Raw genomic sequence first — 26558 nt, forward strand, 5'->3', positions numbered from 1 at the left:
AAGTGGGCACTTCCCCGGGGGAGGACAGTTACTCGGTCTACTTCTATAAGCGGTTCCGCTCGACCCTTTCTCCCCACTTGGTGAAGGTGTTCAATGCAGTGTTAGAGGGGGGGACCCCTCCCGGACTCCATGATGGAGGCAATCATAGTGGTTCTCCCCAAGGAGGGCAGGGACCCTGTGGAGTGTTCCTCTTACCGCCCAATTTCCTTGTTGAACACTGACGTAAAAATCCTGGCCAAGGTGATAGGGGGGCGGTTGGAGGGCATCCTGCCGAAACTGATACATGGTGACCAGGTGGGGTTTATCAGGGGAAGACAGGGCTCGGATAACATCCTTAAAACTATCGATCTACTCTACTATTCCCAGGTGTCTGACCTAGACGCAAGCGTCCTGTCCCTCAACTCGGAAAAGGTGTTCGACAGGGTGGAGTGGAGATTCATGGAACTCACCCTCCGGAAAATGGGCTTTGGGTCACACATTAGAGAATGGGTGGCGGCGTTATATAGGGCCCCAAGGGCTAGGGTCCAAGTGAACGGCAGGTTGTCAGAACCATTCCCCCTCTTGCGGGGAACAAGGCAAGGTTGCCCACTGTCCCCTTTGATCTACGTCCTCTCCATGGAACCCCTGGCCATTGTGGTCAGAGCTCACCCGGACATAAGGGGGATAAGGCGAGGCGAAGTGGAATTCAAACTCTCCCTGTTCGCAGACGATATCCTGACCTACCTGATGGACCGGTGTCCTCGCTTACCCCCCCCCTCCTGTCCCTGATGGCAGCCTTTGGTCGCCTCTCGGGCCTTAAGATTAATGCCTCTAAATCGGTTCTGCTCCCCATGAGATCCCTGGACCCAGTCCTGGATCCGCTGGTCAGCCTGGAAGGGATAACAATAGGGAAGGTCTCCATTCGATACCTGGGAGTCCTTCTTACCCGGGACCTGTCCAACCTCGCCCAGGCCAATTATGATCCAGTTGTATCAAGGGTCACTGCAGATCTTAGGAGGTGGGGGGCAATGATTTTGTCTGGGTATGGTCGGATGACGGCGGTGAAGATGAACATACTCCCGCGCTTACTATACCTCTTTACCACCCTCCCGACTAAAGTCGCTGACCAAACCTTCAGGGTCCTCCAGAACGCGGTGCGGGAATTTATATGGCAGGGTAGGACCCCGAGAACCGCAAAGGCCGTTCTGACCTTGCCGAGGGAGGAGGGAGGGTTTGGGCTGCCAGACTTTCAACTTTACTTCCGCGCTGCCCAGCTACGTGTACTTCTGGAACACATGAAAGAGGGGGATGGGCACATACTGGTCGTACCTAGAGGACATGGACGCTCACCCGCTTAAGGTTCGGGACCTCCTATGGGCCCCAAGCAAGTTCATCCCGAGTAGACTCAAATCACACCCAACTTTGGGAGTCCTCTGGGCGATCTGGAAAGAAGGCCCCCAGACGGCCCACCTAAGAACATGGCCGTCGCAAATGTCCTCGCTCTGGGGTCATCCTCTCAAACTGGGAAGTAGGGGATTCTGCAACGCACAGTCCTGGTCCGACTCGGGGATGGAGTGGGCAGGGCAACTGTTTAGGGAAGGAGGGTGTCTGCCTTATGAGGACTTGAGGGAGGCTCTGGGGCGGGGGTCCCTCACCATATTTGAATATCTCCGCTTGAAGGGAATTCTATGCGATCAATCCTGGGGACAGAATTTGAAAAGACAGCTGACCCTTTTGAGAAATTCCTGGATACAGCGACCACCAGGAGGGAGGCAGTCTCAGGGATGTAAAGAATACTTAACACTGTTAACCTGGGGGAAAGGAGGAGATTCCGTGCCTTTTGGAATGACTTGGCGGGGGAGGAGATCTCTGAAGACGCCTGGGCTAGGATATTTAAAATAGCCTTCCATGGGAATCTATTCACAGCGGACATGGAACACAAACTTAAGATCCTTCAGGGGTGGCATAGAGACCCGGCAAAATTGTCAAAGATGTTCACGGGAGTGTCCCCCGTATGCCCGAGGGGGTGCAACCAGGTCGGTACAAGAGGGCACATGTGGTAGCACTGCCCGAAAGCACAGGCGTACTGGCGGAGGTTAGAGGCTGGATCGCGGAAGTCTCAGAGGAACTGCTCCCCCTATACCCTCTAACAATGCTACTTGGGCCTCCCCCCTGAGGACACGGATATAGCCAGATACCCAAGAATGTGGGAAACAATGCTGAGGGCGGGAAGGGTGGCCCTGGCCCAGAAATGGAAGACCCGGAGACCCCCCTCAAAGGAGGACTGGTTAAAAAAGGTCAAAAACATGTTCCTGATGGATAAACTTACGGCTATGATCAACAATGGTCTGGGCACATTCCAAGCCAACTGGTACGGGGTACATCAGACATGGGGATGGGACGTTCACTGATCCACAGGGTCGAGTCACGGAAGGAACGAGTGCCCATGCCCCGGGAGACGGCGGACATTACACAGCCACACAAGCAGTCAACGCTCTGGCTCTTTCTCAAGCTCTGGATACATTGAGCCCTCAACGCGTCTCCTTAAAAGAAGCAGGCGTAAAGGGGACTAAGTTTGGTTGGGGGAGTGGGTTCGCGGGGGGAGTGAGTGGGTGGGTGGGTGGGTGGGTGGGGGAGGAGGGGTTACCGGGCTTGTTACAAGTATAATTTGCTTCTCTGCTGAAAAGGCTTCATTCCCGTTTGTTCTAATATGAAAATGCTAATAAAACAAAGTGTAAAAAAAAAAAATGGGCAAAGGCCTCTAACAGCCGTGGCCCACGAGACTAAGTACAGTGGCCGGGTCAGCTTTTAGCAACAGTATGCAATAATATAGGATACATTGGGTAGGTATTGGCAGCAGGTTAGGTTTGAAAGTCTTACCCCTGTGTTCAGGTGAGGCCAAATGAACGGTATATGCGAGGTGACTGGTGCGCACGCTGCTCGCCTCTTGCAGGTGGCAGTAGTCCGGGAGTCTGGTGTCGCTAAAGGTGTAGGTAGGACATGGTGAACGGTTGAAAGGCATAGGGGTCATGAAGGTAATACCTTGTTGTGGGGAGGCCTGATGACTTGCAGGTTTCTCCAGCATCGGTACTCAGTAGTGTAGCTGGTCACTCTGGCCGGTTTTCTCGCATCAGTTCTTCCTTTCTGGGACTTTGGCGTTGGAGAAACAGGCTGCCGGTACTTCTCCCTTGGTTTGGCTTTGCTTTCTTTCTCAGTGTCCCGAGAGCTTGGCGGGGTCGCCACCTTTGTCAAAGTGGCATCATTGCATGTAGGTCTGTACCCACCACGCCGACTGCGTTGCTCTCCAGCTCTGCTTCTCCTGCGAGGCAGAGACTGCCTCATCTGCACAGCTGCGCAAGCAGGCACTTCTCGCTTTTGCGGCTGATTTGCTCTCAATCTGCTGTCATCCATGTGTATTTAGGTCCTTCCCTGGAATGGAAGGGACATTTCCATCGGGTCTAGTTTTCACATAGAGACCGCAACAAATACAGGTCAGAAACCAAGCCATCCACTTTAAAGGGGCCCTGTGCATGATTTCCCTGTTCAGTTCCCATATAACCAACACACAATTGGTACTTTGCTGTGACTTGACCATTCCTTGTCCCCAAAAGGAGGGGTCACCCCCAGTGGAATCTGTTTGCTGTGTCCTCTTGGGAGGTTGTGTAGTGGGGGGGTCACCTCCCTAGTCCCAAAGGGGGTGGCTCCCCCGGGTACAAGAGATGAATTCCCTAGATTCATCAGGCACTCCTTCCGTTGGTATGCAGCTCTCCTCTAGTCGACCTATAGGGGAATCGACTAAGCGTCTACAATTTCTTATTTCTTTCAGGTTAACCACAATTAAGCAATAAGGCTGTACATCTAGGAACCACCTCATTACTCTGGCATTGGAGTACTTTCTCACACATGCCCATGTTGGGGGAGAGGAGGGGTGAATGCATAATAAGACAACATTTACTCCGTCAAGTAGTGCCTCACTGTCCATTTAATAGTTAAGGCCTTCAACTGTACAGTTGCATAGGCTTTGTTTTGCAAGCAAACAGTTTTCTATGGTGTAAAGAACCGGATGTTCTAGGCCATCATGCAACTGTGGGATTATGGCTTCCAGACATACTTTGGATGCTTCCGTCTGATTACCGACATCCTCAATATAGTTTCATCATATATAGTATTTGTTTTAATCCATCAAAACTTTGTTGTAACAAGTCCAGATAAGCTGACAAACTCACACCCAAATAAGCTTATCTGTAAGACCAGCCGCCATTGACCAGAAGTTGGGATGAACCTACGGTAATAGCCCGCTAGTCTGAAGAAAGGCTCAGAGTTACCATTTGGTCGCCGGAAGAGGTGTTAACGCTATTGCCTTTACTTTCTGGGTCTGGTGCTGGATGAGACCCTGGACTACAAAATATCCAAGATATTTGATGGCATTTTCGACTAGACGGCAAATCATTTGATTCGCCCTAAATCCTACCCTTTTCAATTGCCTGGTGATCTTATAGAGGTGGTATCTTATACATCAATCTTTAAAATGTAGCTGGGGTGCCATGAAGGCCAAAGGGGAGGACAAATAATTAAACCAGCCTCTTGGGTGTGGAGGAAGGCATCCAGGGTCACCTGCCAACATCCCTTGGCGAGATTTAGGGTGCTGATGTATTGTAGATTTTTCCAACCTCTTAGTTCATCTATTCTTGGCATTGGATAGTTATTGAAGACAGAGACGGAATTTAGTCTGTGAAAATCAATGCAAAACCTTCAAGAACTGTCCAGTTTTGTAACAAACACAATTGGGGAGGACCGGGGAGACTGAGGTTTCTATCGCTCTCAACTTCAGCATGCTGATCTCCTCTTCTATAATCTTCCTTATCACCTCAAGGATGCGATAATGTTTGATAGTGTTTGATGTTAATAGTCTGACCATGAGGGTTTCGTCTGTATGGAGAAATATTTCTTACCATCCTTGGCTCTTCATAGAAAACCTCAGGTAATTGGTTCAGCAGATCTTGGAGATCCTTCTTTTGGCGTTCGCTTACATTCTCTGGGATCAGGCAGATGCCATGGTCCTGCTCAACCAAGAGGGTCGCTATGATGACTGCTTTACTCAAGTGGGTCACCACTCCGATCTTTAGGAGATTCACATGATTAAGTGCTACATACCAGAGACCAGTTAGTGTGGGGCTGGGATTCAAACCTGTGTTGCTGTTCCTTGTCTTGCTTCCAAGACAAGCGCATTGCCCCTGAGTTATCCTCCCAGCTCTTGTGTTTTCTGCCACCTGTTGGATTGGGAAATTGTCATTGAGGGGTCCCATCATTTTGAGTATTTTGTAAGGGCCATACCACATGGAGATCATCTTATTTTCAGAGGTGGGCAGGAGGACCAATACTTGATCCACCACCGAAAAAGATCTAGTCACCGCCTGTCGTTCATAAGTGGTTTTATGGTGTTCCTGTGATCTCTAGAGGTGTTGGCTAACGTCCCTTAATGCCGTCATGTGGCATTTCAGTTAATGGGCAGCTTGAATATGGGTATGGATGTGCCGCTGCCTCGCAAGTCTCTTAGCATGTCAAGTACGTCCCTGGGTTCTCACCCATATTGGAGTTTGAAAGGGGAGTATCCTGAAGAGGTTTGGGGAGTTTTCCTGACTGCAAAAGTGCCCATGGAATCGTGCAATCCCAATTGTTGACATATGTTTCTACCAGTTTACATGATCGACATTTCAGGGTCTGATTGAAACGTTCAACAAGACCATTGGTCTGCGGGTGGTAGGCATATGTTCTCAGTGTTTTCATATTCAGTTCCCCCGTCACCTCTTGCATCAGGTGGGACATAAATGTATCCTGGTCAGTGAGGATTGCCTTTGGATATCCTACGCAGCAGAGGAAGGGAATAAAGTGTTTAAGAATTTGCTATCTGGAGAGGGAAGGCCTCCCGTTAACGGTTTGCCTAGTCCAGGATGAGCAATATATATTTATTTCCTAATTTAGATGGTTCGAGGGGGCCCTACTGTCCATTTTGATTCTCAAGGAAGGGACCCCAATAACCGGCAGTGGTTGTAAGGAAGGTCTTGGTACAGGGGTAGCAGAGGTCTTTTGGCAGCCATCACAATTGGCTATGTAGATCTTAACATCGGGTTTTACACCTGGCCAATAGAACTTATTACAAACCTTGTTCACCCCTAGTAACTGGCTGTTAAATGTGATTGAGCCAATTCCAAAACCACCCTCTTATGGCTTCTGTGGATCATCAGCTGGGTCTTTGGGTGCCATCCCGCTCGCTACATCCCCAATATAATAGACCCTTTTTCTTGAAGTAAAAAAAGGCCCATTCTGCTCCCAGCCCTGGCCTTCAACGGTATCTCTTTCGAAGGCCTCTGCCAGGTTCTGGTAATTCCTTTGTGCTAATGCTAATTCAGGTAAGGTGGTGGTATCCTCTCCTTCCCGGTTTGGGGTCAAGTTTCTTTCAGCTTCCCCAAAGCCTAGGGAACCCTGAGATGTCTGGGAAAGAGTGTCCACTTCCTCTAAGGCTGGTCTCAGAACTTTGCCCAGGATCCTCTGAGCAATTGGCTCTCCTTCTTTTACTGTGCAAGACTGGTGCCCTGAGTTATGTAGCACCACCTCGGTATTCCAGGTCTACAACACGCGCTGTAACAATAACAGAATATCACCAAGCTAGGCCAGATTTTGATGCCAACCTCAGATAGCTTGGGGAGGGGATAAACTACCGCCGGTGGGAAGCATCTTGCTTTCCCATATTGAAGATCTCTCTTTCCCTGTTACTGAAGAAGTTAAAACCAATAGACTGGTGGAGTAACCTTTTCTGATATTTTAGCTGTGGGATTTAGTCGTTTCGCTAACATGGCTCCCAAGCGTGTATCCGGTTGTTCGAATCCCACTTCCGATATACCTTCTTGTAAGTCAGACATAGGAGATCAACAAGAGGAGATGTTTGTACACGGTCTCTATTTAAACAATTAAGTAAATCTGTAAACCCTACCTCTATAAAGGGTTCTGTACTTTTAAAAAAAAAAAAAAAATATATATATATATATATATATATATATATATATATATATATATATATATATATATATATATTTTTTTTTTTTTAAATGAATAAATTAAAAAAAGGCAAACTGGTGCTCTCAGGACACCTTACAAATAAAGCTATCCTAGCATCTGTCTTACCACTATGAAAAGAAAGACAATTTAAGCTTTAGCTTGGAGTAGGATAACTCTTCCCCCTTCGGTAAATCATTGGTTAGTAGTTTTCTGAGCCCCACCAAAGAGTCTTTTCCATCTCTTGGCCTGGTACTGCCAACAAACAAATCGATCATTTTTTTTTTTGGCAAAACAATGGCGTTTCTCAGCCAGTTTGAACTTATCCAAGGCTGTATTCTCCTTATCCAGCGCAACGCAAAAACAAAACTTTCTCTTTAAGCCTGGTCAGATATTTCTACGAAGTCTCGTTTAGGCTACAGGCCTGCTTAGCACAACCTTGGTTGTTGCCTCTCTCACCCCCTACTGGGGTCTTAAGATTCTCAGCCCTGCGTGGCAACTGGCCTGCTCAACCCTGCTTTGGTTGTGGTTTCTCTCACCCCTCTCCTGGGGTCTTTACTTGTCTGCCCTGGCCATGTTCTTGCTTCTCTCCACCCTCGTGGGGTAGTCGTATGATCAGCCCTGTGTGGGCCACGGGTATCTCTAACCCTGCTTTGCTTGTCAGTTCTTTCCCCCTCTCTTGGGGTATTCAAACTCTCAACCTTGTGTGGGCTTTGTTGTGGCCTCCCTGCCCTCCACCTGCTCATTGTATGATGCCACATACCTTTTCTTCAGCGGTGGTGCTCCGTTAGTCTGTCTCTTTGGCCAGCGCAGACCCACATTCTCGACCTGGCTCTTGTCTGCGCAGATGGCTTTCTCGCGTCTGTTCTTCCTTTCTGGGATTTCGGCATCGGAGAAGCAGGATGGCGGTACATCTTGGCTTGGCTTGGCTTTTCTTCCTTTCGCAGCAACCTCAGTCTTGTCAGGGTATCCTCCTTCGTCAAAGTTTATGAAAGTATAAGACATTGTGGGAAGATATGTGGCAGGAGAGAATACCAGTGGATCTGAAGAACCTACTAAATGATTTGTGGCAGGGAAGTATACCAGGAGGTCTATTAAAGAAACTGTTATTTGAAAGAAACACTTTTGCCATCCTACCTAAATACCCAGGGGAAGGGATTCACCCTCTGGATCCAGGGCTGCACCTTGGAAAAGACACTTTCTGTTGTATTTATCTACTTGCTTTAATTGTGAACACTTTTTGACAAACATAAGTCAGTCCTTGCACCCCTAGTTGTTCATTTCTAGTGTGAAGGTCAGATTAGTATGTTTTGGACACAAGGACAGTTTATATGTTTTGACCACTAGACGCATACTGATCTTTAGTTTTAGTTTCCTAGTTAGGCAAATTGAGTGAGAGGCCTTTATCCAACCCTTTTATTTTAATAAAGATGTCTGATAATGAAAATACTACAACGTTGTGTCCACCTCTCATTTCTGACCCTTCACACAACACTTGCCTTGATCGCCTGGAGTTTGTTTTTTATCTCCGTTATAGAAGAGGTGATCGATTGTGTGGGCCGTCAGTTGAAGTTCTTCCGTGAACAATTTCCTATTTCATCATTCAGAGCCCTCATACAACTCAGCATGGTATGCAGTGATTTTAACAAATTAAATTACAGAGAATGCTGTAATAACGAAAATGTCGATTCGTTTTTTTCAAATGTATATGGGGCAGGGAAACGGTTTAAAATGTGTGGGCAAGGGGGTTTGGATGGGTGTAAAAGCCTAGGGAAACAGGATTTTTACAAATCTATATTTTTTGTTATAATATTTTCGTTATTACAGTATTCTCTAATTTAATTAGTTAGAATCGCGTTTAACTGCTCAGAATACCTTGTCTGATCAGGTCTTGCGATGTGCCTTCTTGCGGCATGTCGTCTCCTTACGCCTGCTGATCAGTCAGCATCTCTCCTCCTTGCATCAGCTCGTTGTTGTACTTTGCGCCTGGCATATTCTCCCTGAGGTCTTTGTACCAAGGGGACTCTAGTGGGTCCTGCGGCACCCCTTCTCCTACTTCTTCCCCTGTTTAATCGGCAATGTGGTGGTTCTCTCCACATTGTGCCGGGACCATGGGCGTTCTCTGCCGATTTGATGTAGGGGTAGGTTAGGCGAGCCCCAAATGGGTTACCTTCTTTATCTGCATGTGGTGAGCCGGGTCAGCTTGGTCGTTCTCTCTCTACAGTCGGTCCATATGTGGGGCTTTCCAGGACTTTGCCCCTGCTGGCAGGATCAGGGGTCTAGGGACACTGAGGCCCCTCCACCAGCCCGGCACGCTCACAGCGGGGTTCTCCAGGCCCTCATTACCTGGCTCTCCCATTCTCAGTTGCATGCTCTATCTTGGGGGTCAGACAACTGCTTCATTGTGCAGCATTCGTGCTCCTCGTGTCACTGCTGGGCTCCAGTGCTGCCCCTTGAGCCCCCACCTGGGCCCCACAGATGGCACTGTGTCTCTGCCGGGCCCCCAGGATGAGCACCGCCTCAGCACCCAGCCTGTGCTGCCATCATGCATCTTGGCAGCATCTGGACGGCTGTACTGTCTCACGCCTGACCTCGGTGCCTACACCACTCAGCAAGGTTGCGCCGGTTCTCCTTGGTAATGGTGTGCGCATTCCACGCTGACAGTCTGTTGTCTGCTCTAGGTCATCTGGGGTGGATGAACTCAGCCAGAGCTGTTTGTGCCTGACCACAGCCCCCTATTGCATTCTTAACATGGCCACACAGCGACCAATAAGACACAACGTGAAAGGAATCGCACTGAGAAGGAATGGGTGTATTTCTTTTGCACCAGTCCCAGGGGTAGAGGCAGTGAAGGCTTCCTTGCAGGAGAGCGAGGGCCTTTTATCTACAAGAGAAGTCAATCTGGTTTGTTTGCCTGCAACCAAGTCGCTCCCCTTTTATGATTGTCGCTCCCCTTTTATGATTGTCGCTCCCCTTTTATGATTGTCGCTCCCCTTTTATGATTGTCGCTCCCCTTTTATGATTGTCACTCCCTTATTCTTGATCTTCTGACAGAGCAATTGGAATACAGAGGAAGGGAGCCAGGGAATATTTATGCAATCCATCACCCATGCTAAAATATCAGAGAATAGGGTGCAGAAAGTAGGGAGCTAGGCATTCAGCCTAGAGGAACACAATATTAAATGGCTCATCTGCTGAAGCTATGGCAAGTCCTGGCATAAAATGGGCAAGTAAGCAACAGCCACAGAGGAAGGCATGAGGAAAGGAGGCAGATTATGTTCCCTCTTCTTGTAAAGCGCACAGTCACCCGAAGGTATCAAGGTGCTGCTGGAGAGAGTGAGAACTGAAGCTACGGCTGATCTGAATAAATAGGTTTTCACCAGCCTTCTAAACGCTAAATAGTTAGAAGTTTTCTTAATGGCACATGGAAGGTTATTCCACAGAGCTGCCACAGCGACGGAAAAACCCTGACCGCCAACCCAACACTTTATATCTTGGCACAACAAGTTGTTCGGCAGTAGCTGAGTGAAGGTTACGGGTGGGGTAGTAGCAGGTGAACTTGACTTGGAGATATTCCCCACCCTGATTGCGGAGGGCGCGATGAACTATACATAAAGCCTTGAAATCCACCCGCTGAGCCTTGGAGATTCCGAAGCACAGGAGAGATATGGGCTCCAAAGGATGTGCCAGTGGCTACCTGTGCGGCCAGATTTTGCAACTGCTGCAACCGTTTAATCGCGCCCTTAGGTTGGGCCAGGTACAGGGAGTTGCAATCATCTATCCGCGATATGATCATGGCTGCTACAACTGGCAGGAGCAGTAGAGCAGGAATCGGAGGCAGTCCCTTCCTCAATATTTTCAGCTGGAAGTGACCAGCCTGGCATACGGCAGTGACTTGTTGGTCCATAGAAAGTGATGCAGAAAGAACGACACCCACGTTTTTTCACTTTCTTTACCGGGATCGGAAGGGATCCCAGGGAAGAGGGCCAGAAGGAGGACATCCAGAGTGTAGGATCAGGGGGATAGCCCACCACCTCAGTTTTATCTCCATTTAATTTGAGCCAATTGTTGTTCATCCAGTCTCCAGCAGCTGTCGGACACTCCGCAGGCACGACGACACCTCACCCTGATCAAGATCTAATCAGATCAGAATCTGGGTGTTGTCGGCATAGGAGTAGCATCTGACACCGAAGGAGCGCGTGAGACACACAAGGGCCCAAATATAGATGTTAAACAAGATAGGAGATGGGGAGGATCCCTGTGGCACTCAACAACTGAGGTGACAAGGAGCAGAAAGAAAAGTGGGCATTGAGAGGGTCTAGCTGCGATCCGCAAGGAATGACGTGAACCAGGCTAGCACCTTCCCTGATATACCAAACTGGGCAAGACAGGATAGCAGGATGGAGTGGTCGACTGCGTCGAAGGCCGCTGAGAGATTCAACAAAATCAGGGCACCCACTCCACCAGCCTGATCATGTCGTCCAAGACGGCGACCAGAACACTCTCCGTTTCTCGACCGGGACGGAACCCAGACTAAACAGGGTCCAGAAGATTAGTAGATTCCAGGAAAGTAGAGAGCAGAGGAGACACCAGTGACTCTAAAAGTTTAGCCAAAAACTGGAGAAATGAGATAGGCCGGAAGTTAGATGGGGTAGTAGAGTCCAGGATAGGTTTCTTCAAAAGAGGAATTGCCTTCAATTCCTGTGGGATAGACCCAGTCTGGAGTGAATCATTAAAAGCATTAGTAATCTCTGAGAGCAGATTCGGTGCAATATCTTTCATGGCACGTGGAGGGATGGCATCCAAAGGGGAGCATGACTTAATTTTTCCAATAGCTGTCAGAACTTTTTCCTCAGAAAAACTAGGGAAGGTGGGCCAGGTATTGACTGCAGTAGGAGCAGGAATGGCGTGAGGAGAGCTAGTGTTGCCAGTTAGTGCATCCCTTGTCACTATATAGGAGATGTTTTGCCGAATAGTATCAATCTTTGTAATGAAGAAGTGCGATAGAGCATTGCATAGCTCTTGAGTAGGCGTGACAATAGGAGTGAGTCTCTCTGCTGAGGCAAGGGCCTTGACAGCAGAGAACAGAGCCCTCGGCTGAGCTAAAGAGTGGTAAAATATAAAATTTTAGCAGCTTTAATTTTAGCCGAGTAGGTGGCGGAGCATTTTTTATACTGTCTTTTAAGAATGGGATCATATGTTCTATGCCATTTGCGTTCCGACGGATGCAATTTGAGGCGTTCCTCTTTCAAGAGATCGGTAAACCACGGCTCTGGTGGCAGCTTACGTGGTTGGAACAATCGAAGGGGTGCAACAGTACTGGCGACCTCAAGAAATGACTCGGACAGGGAGGATAATGATACCGCTGACTCATTGCAGCATTTGGCTTGAATCATGTTAACCAGGCTTTGGGTGTCCACAGCGCGCCAAGAGCGCTACCAGATTTTCTGTCAGACCAAAGCATGGGTTCAACTGACTGCAACGTTAAGAGGTTTTTGTGAAAAGATCAGATCCAACATTGGAGATCGTCCAGACTATCGGCAAACAGCTCAAGAGCAGGGGGTCTGGGCGGACTGTATTTTAAGTTAAAGTCCCTCAGAACCAACAAGTGAGTATATTGGACCTGGAGATTGGCTATTGGATCTGGGAATTGCTCAAGAAAACTGCATTGGGGGAAACCAGGAGGGCGGTACATAAGCAGAAAGTGACATGTGCTGATTGATGAATTCGCACATCTATGTAACAAAGCCTCCATAAGGACATTATGAGGGAAGTCTAATTGGGTTACAGTAAACTCAGTCCTATATATCACTGCAGTCCCGCCTCCATGGAGTGGTGGCTCGCGGTCTGCATGCAAGATGCAGAACCCATGTGGGATGGCTTGAAGAATATGGGGAGCGGAGCTTGCCTGTAGCCACGTCTCTGTGAGACACAATAGTGTCGGGCAACGATCCTCAAGCAGAAGACTTAGCTCATCAGCATGTTCAGGGAGCGATCGAGTATTTAGCAACAGTACTGAGAAATGATTTGGTGCTTCACTGACTAGGGATATGCTTTGGATAAGGTGATGCAGTGTCTGTCCTCCCCGGCCATGACACGGACGGGCAAAGACTGGCTTGCCTTAAGCGCGCCGCCGGCATGCCCGCTGCACTGGCGTTGGATAAGGCACATAAATGCTGGCAACAGGAGGGAGGGGAGGCTAAGCCCGCCCCCTCGCCGAAGTAGAAAGGGGACTGCCGAAAGCAGCATCCCAGAAATCACACGGGCATAGGAATTAGCAGTTAAAAGAAATTAAAAGCATAACTGTTGCATTCATCCAGCGCTGCAACAATAATCCACACAGTAAAAGCAAATTATACTAAAAGGCTCAGGCGGCTTTATAATGACTTACTCGAATGAGCAGTCTCACCTCTCCAACCGAGTGTTGGTCGAGCGGCACTAAATGCCGGCAACGGGAGGGAGGGGGGAGGCTAAGCCCACCCCCTCACAGAAGTAGAAAGGGGACTGCCAAAGGCAGCTCCCAGAAATCACATGGGCGTAGGAAGTAGCAGTCAAAACAAATGAAAAGCATAACTGGTGCATTCATCCAGGGCTGCAACAATAATTGAGCAGATTGAGCAAGCAGGGGTGCACAGAGGGAGAGAAAGTTTGGGATCAGAGTGGAAGAGTGAATGAACGAGTGAGCAAGCTTGGGTGGGCGTTGTGAGGGTGGGCAGAGAGGGAGAACTAGTGAGTGAGGGTGGGCAGAGAGGGAGAACGAGCGAGGGTGGTTTAAGGAAGGCATGGTATCAAACCGTGAAGACAGACCCAAGTGATCACAGTTCAAGGGTGTTTATTGAACTTCAATGGGTTGATTGAATGCCTAAACATAAATCTAAAGGTGGGAACAAGCTGCTACCATGAAGTAATAACCACGCAGTCCTAGTGGAGGCTGTCAAAATAAAAGGGCCTATTACTAAAACCTATTGCCAATACTTGCTTCTAAATACAAAATGATGTGGGACAATAGTGTATGCAAAAAGAAAAGTGTTCAAGAAATAATATGTCAGGATAGTTGAGCAGTTAGCTTCCCTGCTCCACGTTTTCAGCATGGGGCAAGGTGGCACATTTGAGCTTCCCCCACACCCTGGCTTCTCTGCCACAAGGATACAGTTCAAATCATAGGTTTCAGGGCCTTTTGCCAAAGCCTCCTTTCCAATAACAGTCTCTTACTGCAGAGAACCCGTCATAACAAACGACCGCCAAAGTTTGTTTCTTATCGTGATTTTCACATGCACACGTTCTCGATTCCAGTATTCATCATGGGTCTCCCTCCTTCAGGCTTGGACCATGGATCTCCTTCTTTCAGGTTCGGATCCCTTTAGCACAATATAGACATTTGGTCTCCCTCGTTTGGGTTTGGACCATGCAATCTCACTTTCTACATTTTCCTCTTGATATCAAACATGTAAGACTTTCGAATGTGTCATGGGTTTTGCTTAGACTGTCGCTGGACCACTTCGATTCACTTCACACAACATTCTTACTTTAATTTTGCTAATTCTTGGCTGGATACCTTTACATAAACCTTCGATTGAGTGCCCACGCTGCGCCGGACCACTCTTAGTGGTATTGTATCTTTCTCCTGTAAATGTTCAAACATCCATAAGAAATTAAGCTTTCCTCGCGTCTTTCATCACACATTTCAATCTTTGTTCTTGTGCTCTTTATACAATGTTGCCGCTTGCAACCTTGACTTCCAACACAGACCTGTCTTGTATCGGTCTCACCAACTCACGGGCTGTGTTGATCTCTCGGGTGCTGTTTTGATCTTTGAGCCAAGGACGGTACCACTGCGGCTGCGGATCATCCCCAACTTTGTCAGCTATGCAGGAAGGCCCTGGGAGTCTGACACACAATACAGGATTCTGCAGTTTGTTTTCCTTGCTTTATGCCTTCTAATTTGAAGGGTTCTGGAAAGTACGGTTTCTTGCTTAAAAGATCAAGGGTATCTCCTTCCTTCCGTACCCTTCTTGGTCTGTCGTCTTTCTTCCCTCGTTCAGCTGCTGTTGGAAAAGTACTGTTCTTTCGTGTGCTTTTCCTCACTCGGTGTGCGCTCGTGCTCCATCTTTTATCCGTGTGGGTAAGTTTAACAGAAGTCAGGTGTGAATGATTACCAGTAGTTGCCTGACCATAGTAATGGGACATGTCGGGTACACTGCTTGGGTGTTGGCCTGTTTTCTCCCAGAGCAGGCTGTCTGTGTGAAAGTGTTGGTGAAGTGAAAGGGGGCAGGGAGTGGGGGGCCTTGATTTCCTAAGTATCCTCTTTGGTAGGATCATCTAAGATCCCCCCCCGCCCTAGGGTCTGGATCGAAAGAGAAAGAGACAGAGACGAAGAGGGAGAGGGAGAAGGTAGAATGAGCGAGGGGGCGGGCAGAGGGGGAGAATGAGCGAAGGGGGGGTGGGCAGAAGGGAATCAGCAGCAAGGTGTGCAGTGAAGCAAGCATGGGGGCGCAGAGTGAGACTGTGAGCGAGGGGGCAGAGACTGAGTGAGACTGAGTGATGCGTCAGACGGGAAAAGAGGGATGCACCGATGTGTGTGTATAGATGGCTGAGTGAGAAACTGAAGCATCAAATTAGAATAGACTATTAGTGGGATGTTTTTATGTTTCAGGAGTTGTGGCTTTCCCTCCAGGATGCCACACGCTTGTTTGTATGCACTGGAGAGACTCTGTTTCCAAGCAGTTACCAAACAAGGTAACTCATGTGCATCCCTGACACACTAGAAAGCCTTCAACTCACTGAATGCTGGACAGTGGCAGAAATCAGTAAAGAGGAGCCTCTGGGGCCACAGTTCATATTGTTCAAGGACATGCCAAACAGGGCAAATGGGTATCCCAGGGGGATCTCTTAATGGGGTCTTTAAAACTGGAAGAAGTGTGTTTGTCATCTACAGGATATGAGTCTTTTATAGGAAAAGTATCCAGAGGATACTTTTTAGTGCGTGTGTTACATATGTGGACATTCTTGAATTTAGAAATGAATGGCTCAAATAGGTAATGAGCTCATCGCAGTGCTTTGTCTTTATGGAGCCATCTGAAAAATGAGTTGTATTAACAGCGGTTCCATTCCGCTGCAACAGGGTTAGGTAATTCTCTTGATTTACAAATGGAATATAAAGTGTGTGATTCTCTAAGCAGGAGAAAATTCAAATGGGTCGGGCATCTCTTCTAGAATTGTTCATGTTCTTTGTGGTTTCCATTTGGAAAATGGCTTCATCTGTTTAATGTTCTCCCTAGGTATGATCATATCAGACCGATGGGTGCTTGCGGAGTCACAGCAGCAGCAGTACCTCTCAGTTTACCATCACCAGTTTTCCAAATCCCTCTCCCCGCACAAGATCCTATGACTTCCTTCATAACGGGCAAAACGCATGAACCAGCAAGGCGTGAAAAGAAAACATTGGTACTTCGAGACAGAGGTGAGTTAGAAGCTTCTTTGTGTAGAATGCTGACCATTTACTGCACAATGTCCTATTCCTTTTCAAATGAAGAGAACTATGATTTGGTGAACATTATTCTCACCTAATTAATACTTAAGTCATCCTTGTACTTCTGGTAAACATTTGAAGTAAAATGACCAAAGGCTTTATCACTTCTCTGCAATGCCTATTTTGGATACTGCACTCAGGTAGTCCTGGCTCTTGTCCCATTGGTCGACCACCAACTCCAATTTGAAACAAAGTAGTAGAGGGAACTGCTGTCACACAGTTCAGATTACACAAAATCCTTCTTCTGATGTTCTAACCAGTACGAAGACCAAGGTGCTGAATGTAAAGCATTGAAGTGTTGGAGCCAGGAACTCAGTAAAAAGATATTTTCCGTTCATACTGTCCCATTTACTGAGCTTCAGAACCTGCAAATTTAATAGCCTAACTACTCAGGCCAGTACATGTTGCCTGGTGGGCATCACCTGCTGTAGTCCTAGTTTTGAAGACTCCATACATATTTGGTTAACCAATATCAAGTGCCAGCAAAGTCAATAGTTCTTGCTTTGAAAATGTAGAGGGTATGATTTCTTTTAAGTTTTCCCTCTCCAAAGGACATACAATCATACTATCTACATTTACAAAGTAGCCTTATTTTATTGATGAGATATTTCAGCAATCCAACCTTTAGTGCACCCAGAGAAACGAATCAAAACCAAATAGGAATCCTTCTTCAAAAAGATGGCAGGGGGGAAAATAAATGTTTAAGAAAGCCTAGCAGCAAAACATATTAGAACAACATTTGACACTTCTTTACTACAACAAATATCTAATAGAAGGAAATGGGTAGCCCACATCGTTTCAGATCTCTATGTCCAGATCTTGAGTTGCTTTTAGTCTACAATGATCCCCAAAGGGGAGCATGTTGTCTGCATGTTAGCTGCGACTTCAGTATTGTGGAAGGTTGCTCTCGTCATATCCTGTGGCGATGTAATTTCTGTTCTTTAGTGAACATTATGGATTTAGCTGCACTCGTTGCCATGTTTTCACCCAGGCAGATGATCGCAGAACCATATTTATTTATTACTTATATATATTTTTTTAAATACGGGTTCGCTTTCTGCTGGATGGTTTTTCAGCTTTCGTTATGGACAAGTTCCTCGTATCATATAATGGGGTATATCATTTTAAATGTGAAGTTTGAGGGAGGAGTTTTTCCCCATACCAAGATGTACCCTTATAAAAGGTCTGCTGCTCTGCTCGCCCCGGAACTGCGTTTGCAGACGCTGACTTCTGGAAAGAATGTATGCATGAAGTCTTCCCATGCTAAACTGTTGTGTTTGTGGGGTCATCTGGACAGACCCGTTTTCTTAGGCCTTTGAATGGAAGTTAAGGGAGTCTGTATTTGTTTCTCATTTCTCTCCAGTGTTTTCTTGCACTGCTAGTGTTTTGGGCCTCATTACATGTTGGGTGGTGCGGCAAAAATCGCAATTAATGCAGTGGTAACCGGGTGTAATCCATCGTTAATTCCGCCAGACGTAGTGGTGGTAACGGTAAATACCTTTAATGGTATTTCACTGGATTTACTACCTAAATACCACCAAACGAGTAATGATGTCCTTTGCCTTTTGTAGTCCACATCCCATGGCCGCCGTGTGTAGTGTAGCCCTAGGTGTCTAAACTTGTACTATTTTCCAGTTTTTCTTTTATCCAATTTTCTTTGTTCTCCCAATGTCTGTTGTCGTAACACTGTGCCTTTGCATTTGTCTCTTCATAGTCCTTTGGATTGGTATTTGGGATCTGACTGAGGCTAGGAGATGCCGCTACTATAAAGGTTGATATGGTGGTGCAAGGTGGCAATGAGCTGTGAGGTTGTCCTTTTGTTATATGTTCCGCCATTTTAGCAGGTTGTTTCTAAACTGAGAAAAATACTTGCATTAGGAAACATATTTTATGCTGAGGACAGCCGTACACCTTACCATGTAACAAACATTGGTGTATGGAATCATTCAAGGTTGTTTCTGAACTACCGCCAGGCCTTGTTTGTCAGCACGGAGATAAGGCAGAGAAGCTTCCTGCGTAAATAATCAGTTTGTTCTATGTTCATGGCCGTCGACGGTTGACCTAGATAACAATTTGTACACAATGATTTATTTATCTCCAGCTTTGAAGTTGTTTAGAGGCATACAAATGTTTAGAGAAAAAGGTATACTTTGATGAAATGTATATGTACATTTGCCTGTCTTTGCATATTTTCTGTTTGTGGTTTGCACTGACAAAAGCAGAGGTGTGTGCATGTCCCTTTCCTCTTACCCAAACATGCTGACTACAGTAAACACTGATATTAACAAATTTAAAATGTTATGAGCTCCCTAACTGAGTTGGTTAAGAGCTCCAGGAAGATCCTCTGGACCCCCAGGAAGCAGGACCGATCGAGCCTGAGCGCCCTCAACAGAGTGTGGGACCCCAGAAGCAAGGAAAGTCCATCTCGACAGCTGGAAACAGCAGTGTTGCTGTTTGCGGTAGTCGCAAGGAGCTGAAACACTGAAGTGCCACTTGTTTGTAGATTGCCGGTTGCGAGCAGTGACCGTCCCATTGCAGTGCAGGAGTCCCCAGAAGTCCTCGCTCTTGTCCCCATGACTGAGGACCAGGAACAGTGAGATCTGCAGAGCTGCACAGGAACAGGAGTCATCTGCTGCACTTTTTCTTCAATCCAAAGGTACTGTAAAGTCTGAGAGAACTTGCCTCTTATGGTAGACTTGCTTGCATCTTCTACTACTCCCAAGCCTAAACAGCTTGTGGCCCTACATTTGATTCTTCTTTTCTTCAAAGACTTCTAAAACATTGTGCAAAGACTTTTCTTACTTACCTACCTGAAGTGCTTCAGCTCATATAGACTTTTGCCCATTGACTTTGGCTTAACCTGTTATACTAAATGACTCTGCTTAAGGAATCCAAAAGTATTTGCCTGCTAAAGAATATTTGTGGTCTCTTGTTTGTTCTAATAACCTTTTCCCGTTGACCAAGTTCTAAGAGTATTCTAAATGCAACAGTAAGTTATTAATGTCCCCAGCACCCTAATTATTGAAGTCACCCGAGGGTGAGGATTGTGGCTGTGGGCCATCCCAAAAGGGTCTTTACTGATTTAAAAACTAAGAGTGTGTAGTTTTGAAGTGTATTTGAGTGTTGCTTCTATATTGATCCCTTCTGAAGAAGGCTTATTCTAACTGACTGATAAATTAATTGTTTATTCAAGAAACCTTGTGTGCATTTGTCACTGTGAATCTCAGTGTAACTCCCCTACAGCTCACATTGACCCCTCTTGAGATAAGCCTGCCTGGCTGCTCAACACGCTACCAACTTGTGTAGTACAGAAGGTTGGGTTCTTGCCAGGAGGTCAGGGTTGTTGTAGTGCACCCAAAGGGTACTGCAAACAATCTTGCCCAACAGTAACCCCCCCAGAACCCCTCATATGGTGAATTCTCAAAGATGTGCTAATTCCCTCTACCTTAGAAACCCCTAGCAATTTTGCTGGATTTTGAGGACTTAATTTTTTTTTACCTGGAGAGAGTGAGGCCCTTTTTTCCCACTCGCTTATGTATTTTGATGTGAGTTTATACCTCTGTTTCTTTTTGGTTATGGAGTCTAACCAACTTCATAGGCATCATCTTTTACAATGGTGTCACACAGCACCTTCAGTGCAATGGTACAGGGAAGTCTTTCAGATTTCCCAAGGTTTAAATACCTTCTCTGGGATCAACTACTGTTTCCCAGAACAGTGGAGTGAAATTGACTTCAATTAGTCCTGTAAAATCCTAGACCCAGCACACCCTATCTTACAATACAGTGCTGGAGGGGTTACTTAGTATTCCCTGTGTCTAGTTACTCATGTAGCATGTTACTCATGTAGCATTCACATGTTACCCTTTCCTCTCAGAATGGCTAGTGGCAGTGATTTTGTAATGAACTACCATGATTTATCCCGACCGTGAACTGTTTGCAGCTCCGGTAACGTTAAATCGCAGGAGCCATGTTTTTACAAAATGGCGCGGAAGCCTTCTTTGTTAAAATGATCCCTGGTCTTCTTTTTTCTCCATGTCTTTGTGGAAAGGTCCTTCTCGAGTTTTTCTCTGCACGCCAAACCAGGTTTGGTCTCTTTGTTCATTTGCCTTTGGCGGGCTTCAGGAGTTAAACCCGCCTCTGGCTACAGTGTCTCTTGGGTAGGCAGGTCTAACGCTCACCTGGTATCCACGGGGGCGCCACCCAGTCCGGACTGCTTCCGCCCTTGGACCCCTTCTCTTGGATTCTTGTTTGGCTGGAGACCAGGTCTGAAAACACAGGAGTTAGGTTTAGCTTGATTGTCTCCTCCAACCCGGAACCCACCTCCCTCTTGGGCCCAATGAACCCCTTTAGTGCACTTCTCACCGTGCTTTTCGATAAGGTGCGCTCTCCGTCCTGCCGTTCAGTGCAGGGGTGCGTTGGGGATGGGCACGTCACTGCCTAGTTGCTTCACTGGTGCGGGCCCTTCAGAGTACATGTCATGATGCCTACCTCCAAGGAGCCAGGTCCGACCCAGCGACCCCAGAGGCAGGCATCATTTCCCCCAGGGGAGTGCCAGCGGGCCCAAGCTGGGGCCCTTTGGACGCAGACCTGGCGCCTCAGGCGCCAGGCTCATGTCGGGCCTCTGTCCTGGCGCCTTAGGCGCCAGGCTCATAAAGCTAGACATGTGTGCAAGTGTTTTCATGTGCACTTACCTGATGCAGACCATGCTGCCACATCCAGGCCCTCTTGAGGCCTGAATGGAACTACTTTACCTGTGGGACTACTTCCACCCGGGTGTGGTCGGGGAAGGATACATACCTGATCGGAGGAAGGATAAACACGGGACTTCTTCCAAAGCTATTTAAACCACACCCGATCAGCAACTCACGCTTCGCGTTGTTCTGCTCCTCGCAGCTGGACGCTCACTATGTCAGCTCCTGCATCTGGACTTCAGCCACGCCTGTCAGCATCCTGGGTCACCTGCAAAGGGAGACAAGAGACCTACCAGCTAATCTGCACCACAGAGACATCACCGACGATCCTGAAGGGGAAGACATCATTTTTAAAAGCATTTCGTTACGATCGCTGCAGCGCTGCATTTCACTCACCTTTCCTGGGTTCCTCCATCTTCAGCAGCGATCATCCGGATACACAGCCACTTCCCAGAGCCTAGAGAAAAAGACAAGAACAAGAGGTGAGAGAAGGAAGGGAATAGGAAAAGCTCAGTTTCCTTCTAAGACTTACCTGTTGGGTCATTCCCATTTCATTTCGGGTCTTGCTGCTTCCAAGCAGGACCCTGGCCCCTATGGGGAAAAAAGACAAAGACATTGAATGAGCGTATGCAAAGTCAGTTCCCGAGCGCTCACCCAGAACTAACCTGCCATTTACTGGAACTGGAACTGCACGTTTCACTTCGGGTCAGTGCCATATCTCCGGCATTCCGAACCCCGGCCCCTAAGGGGAAAAAAGACATAAACATTAGCGCTTGTTGCAAAAAGACAATGAACATTATTATTAAGCTTGGACTTTTGAACTTGCAACAGAACTTTTACAGAGCCTTACCTGAATAGTCAAGCTTACCTGAACTCCCATCAATCCTCAATCCAGTGAAGTAACTGGGTTTCAACGCGCCCCTGCATCAGAAGCAGGATGGAGAGCTCATCTTTCCTGACCCTAAGGTGAGACTTCACAGGGAATCGTGGAAGGGTATCGTGGAGGGTTGGAAGAGAGTGGGAGGCTTGATCATAACTCAGTCAGTAGGTAATACTCCCTTTTCACGCACAGGGGACTATTCCTGCGAGCTGGAGAAGCCAGAGTAGAGGGCCCTTCCTGTCCATCTTCAGAGTCCTGCGCTTCACCATTGAAGAAGCATCAGCACTCGAAGCCAGACCTGCGCCTCCGTGGGAATCGGGTGAGCGTTATAGTCCAGACCTGCTGCGACTCAGTTCATTAGGTAAGTCTATTGCTCTGATAGTTTGCCCTTTATTCTGCAACTGGCTCCAATAATGTCCTTCCTTTGTCTGTAGGTGCGGACGAAGTTCTCGTGATGTCGTGCTGCCTGAGTTGTGCACGAGATGGTAAAGCGCAGAGCGCGGCGCTATGTGCCTTTTGTGCTAACCTGTTTGTTGTCTTTCTTGCAGGCCGCGATGTTGATCCGGACTGTACGTGCCGAGAAGATGGAGAGCGGTGAGTAGTGTTGAACGAACCGCCTCCTGGCACTCTACAAGGTAATCAGTCCTTTCTTTTCTTCTTGCAGGTGGTGGAAGGCCCGAAATGGTTGTGGACCCAGAACGAGTTCAATGCAGGTACGCAAGCGCCTTTGCGGTTTTTAGACGTTGAGAATAAACGCTTACTGATGCTGCTTCTTGTTGATGTTTGGGTTAATGGAGCGGAGTACGAGAGCAAGGCTCGCTAGAAGGTAAGCGAATGCTATCCGTGTCTTGTCCTTGTTCTTGCAGGTAATCGGGCCCGACGCGCAGAGGAAGATTCCAGTGAACCGCAGTGAATGTCACGCTGCGACTAGCAGAGCAACACGAAGCGTGTTCTGCAAGTTGGGCATGGCCTATATAGCCTGCAGGTATCCCAGGTGCCTCTAAGCCTGGCCACACCTAAAATGCTAGACCGCATGGCTCCGTTGTGGAACTGAGCCATATGGGGGCTTCCATGTTGTTAAAAGGCCATTATGGGCCCTAACTCGCTGGCTTTCCACATGAGCCTTGCGCAAGAGGCGCCAGGACTGACTCCAAGAGAGTCTGGGGGGTGGCATGACAAGGCCCTTGGGGCCATGATGGAGCTTCCTAGTGCAGTCCAGATGGCCTGATGGCCAAGGCCAGGGGCAGGAGTCATGACAGCAGGAAGTGAGGGAGGTACCCGAAACTCCCTGTGCTTAGTCTCCTAGGAGACCCAAATGCACTCTGTGACAATTTGCTGGCTGACTGTCCGGCATGGACAGCCACCCTGCTGGGTGAGTGGCAGCTAGGCTGGAATTAATGGGAGGGAACTGACTAAAAGGCGAGTCTCTTGGCTTGCAAGGCAGAGTCGACCACTGGACGAAGGAAGCGAAGAAGAGCTTGAAGAGGACGGCTGCTGCAACTCCTGGACCGTTGGTTTTCCGGGTGACGCCCTGCTGCAGATCCGAATCGCCAAGTTTGCATCGACGGAGAAGCCCTGCAAGGCTCCCTTTGAGCTGGTAGGCCCAATCAACTCCCAAGTAAGCCACCTGGACACCCATCTAGGAGCTGATTGAATTTCCTCAGAGTTGCTGCAGGAAACCGTAGAGCCTGGGAGAGGGACACCAGATTGTGTGTGTTGCTAGTAAGCTGGCTAAAGCTTTTGGAAGATCTTCCGGACTCCCACAAAGCAGGACTGACCAAGCCTGACCCCCCTCAGATGAGCGTGTGACCTCAAATGTGAGGAAAGTCCACCTTGACAGCTTGGAACTGTTCTTATTGCTATTTGCTGTACCGCAAGGAGTTGAAACGTGAAACAGCCACTGAAAGTAAAGTTTCCTGGTTGCCAGCTTTGACGGTGCCAGTACAGTGCAGGAGTTCCCCTGACGTCCTCCCTCTTGGCCCCACGACTGATGCCCAGTAACAGTGAGATCTGCAGATCTGCAAGTCTTCAGCTGCATCTTTTTCTTCTTTACTAAGGTACTGTAAAACTAGCCTAAGAGAACTTACCTCTTACTGTGGAAGTGCTTGTAACTTCTGCAACTCACAAGTCTAATCAGCTTGTGTCCCTATATTTGGTTCTTCTTTTTATCAGACTCCTAAGAACCTGTGTAAAGACTTTTCCAATTACTTACCTGAAGTGCTGCATCCTATACAAAGACTTTGGCCTGTTGACTTTGGTTTACCCTATTGAATTGAATGACTCTTCTAAGTGCTATCTGAAAGTATTTGCCCTGCCTATGAATATTTGTAAATTCTTGTGTTCTAATAACCTTTGCCTTTTACTTATTTTTGAAAGAGTATTCTGAATGCCAACAGTAAGCTATTAATGTCCGGAAGCCTCTTTGTTACTGAAGTCACCTGTGGGTGTAGGTAGTGTCTGTGGGCCATCCCAAAAGGGCCTTGTCTGTGTCTGTGGGCCATCCCAAAAGGGCCTTGTCTGATTCAGAAACTCAAAGTGTCTAGTATTGAAGTATATTTGTGTGTTGCAGTTCTATTGCTCCCTTCTGAAGAAGGCTTTATAACTGCCTGATAAATAAATTAATTGTTTATGCAAGAATCCTGGATTGTAACAGTGTATTTGAATACCTCTAACGGTGAATCTTTGTGTAACTCCACTACAGCTCACATTTCCCCTCTTGAGATAAGCCCTGCTGCTCAACACACTACCAAAACTGTGTAGAACAAGCTTATACCAAAGGTTGGGTTGCCTATACCTGTAGTCATAGTTGTTTGCAGTGTTCCCAGAGGGTACTGCATTCAAACTGCCTAACAGTGATGGACTTGCAAAGGAAAAGGTAAGTAAGATACCTTTTATCTTACTACCCTTGAGAACTATAGTTCTCACAAGATAATGTAATAACACAGAAAGAGAAGTCCAAGGGACACCTCATTGACGCTGCACAGAGGGTACTGGGTGTCACAAAGCAAAAAGCAGATGCCTGTATTAAACAGATGGAGTTTAGCAGACTCCATCAACAGTAAAAATACAAATCCCAGTCAGAGAAAAAGAATGAGTGAGTGGTAAAAAGTTCCACTCACTCTGGAGATTAAAATAAAAAAGTCCTGTGTCCAGCAAAAGTGCTGGGCTCTCTGGTTAAAGGGAATTAACACACAAACTGAACATTCCCCATCCCTTTCGTCTTCTAGAAGTTTTCTTCTTCTTCTTCTTCTTCTTTAGTACATTACTTGAAGACCATTTCCAGAGATTGGTTTCCCGGGCTTGTTCCCTTTTGAGAATTAGTAAATTCAGAAAATCCATCCCCCCGGCAACTTTGAAATTATATTCTTTGTTGAGATGATTTTTTGGTGTCTGAGGACACAATATTTAACCAGTAGCTCAACATGTATTTCTTAGCTGGTTTCACGGGGAAGTGATGTTTTTGATTGCTCTGCCGCAGTTACAGGCAGTTTGCTTTTCATTTTGTAGATTTTCATTACCTATAGATGATGGTGCTAATACTGTGAAACACAAGAACTGAGCTGAACAGTAGAAAGTAGAGGGGATGGTTGATCATTGGTGCTCACCAAATGGGCAGCCTGTTGCTTGCTGCACAACATAATCTGGTGTTCAAGGCCATCAGGGAATGTGACTCAGTATTGAGGAGGTTCCACTAAAAATATGGGACTCTGAGAGGGCGGAGGTACTCCTCTAAGTAGCTCTGCTTCTAATATCCACATTGGTCATGTCTTATTGTGTGGGCTATCGGTCACTTTAAAAGATAAACCGACCGTTTTTGAGGAGTCTTGCTTTCAACAGCTAAATGCATACCTTGAGTATAGGCAATAATGCAGGGGAAAAAGGTAACCATTGTAAGGTATGCCCTAATTACAGGGGTACCCCTTAATTATACGGGTACCCCTTATCATGCTCTCACCAGATTAAAGTTCACCCCTCTAGGGAATTAAGGCCAAGAGTCTATCTTGCAAGGATAACAAATGTAATCTATAGAGACTTGAGGATGCTGCAAAGAACTCTGCTCCTTGAATGGCATCTTCTGTCCCTCTTCCATTCCAAGCTCATGCAGACTGGAGCCAGGCACTAGCTTATATACTATTAACTTGCTGTAGTGGCACCTTTGGATTTGGGCATAGCTCCTTCCAAAACGGGGTGCTGCAGTCTTCCTTCCTTCATGGTCATATTTCCATTTAGGATGTACTACTTAACATACTGCTAGCCTATGCAAGAATGCAACGTAGCTCCTGTTTTTCATCAATTTGCTACATTATGAACATTTATATATAAAAGAAAATTCCTGTCATGCTCCTCATATTTCATTCATTGATTCGACTGATACTTTTTATCTGGTCTTATAATCTCCTCCAAACCGTGTTTTCCATAATTCTGC

General features: G+C 47.1%; 1 protein-coding gene across 2 annotated transcripts in view; it reads left to right on the plus strand.

Moving 5' to 3' along the window:
* The window catches only part of MKRN2 (makorin ring finger protein 2), a 279152-nt gene that overhangs the window by 83082 nt on the left and 169512 nt on the right, over positions 1–26558 (plus strand). For both annotated transcript variants that reach the window (XM_069643939.1, XM_069643940.1), the window contains one exon: positions 16311–16492. In XM_069643939.1, the coding sequence (XP_069500040.1) occupies positions 16311–16492 (182 nt within the window). The remainder of the gene's footprint in view (positions 1–16310; positions 16493–26558) is intronic.

Source organism: Ambystoma mexicanum, chromosome 2p (assembly GCF_040938575.1).
Source record: "Ambystoma mexicanum isolate Mex_15411 chromosome 2p, UKY_AmexF1_1, whole genome shotgun sequence".
NCBI classification, from domain to species: Eukaryota; Metazoa; Chordata; class Amphibia; order Caudata; family Ambystomatidae; genus Ambystoma; species Ambystoma mexicanum.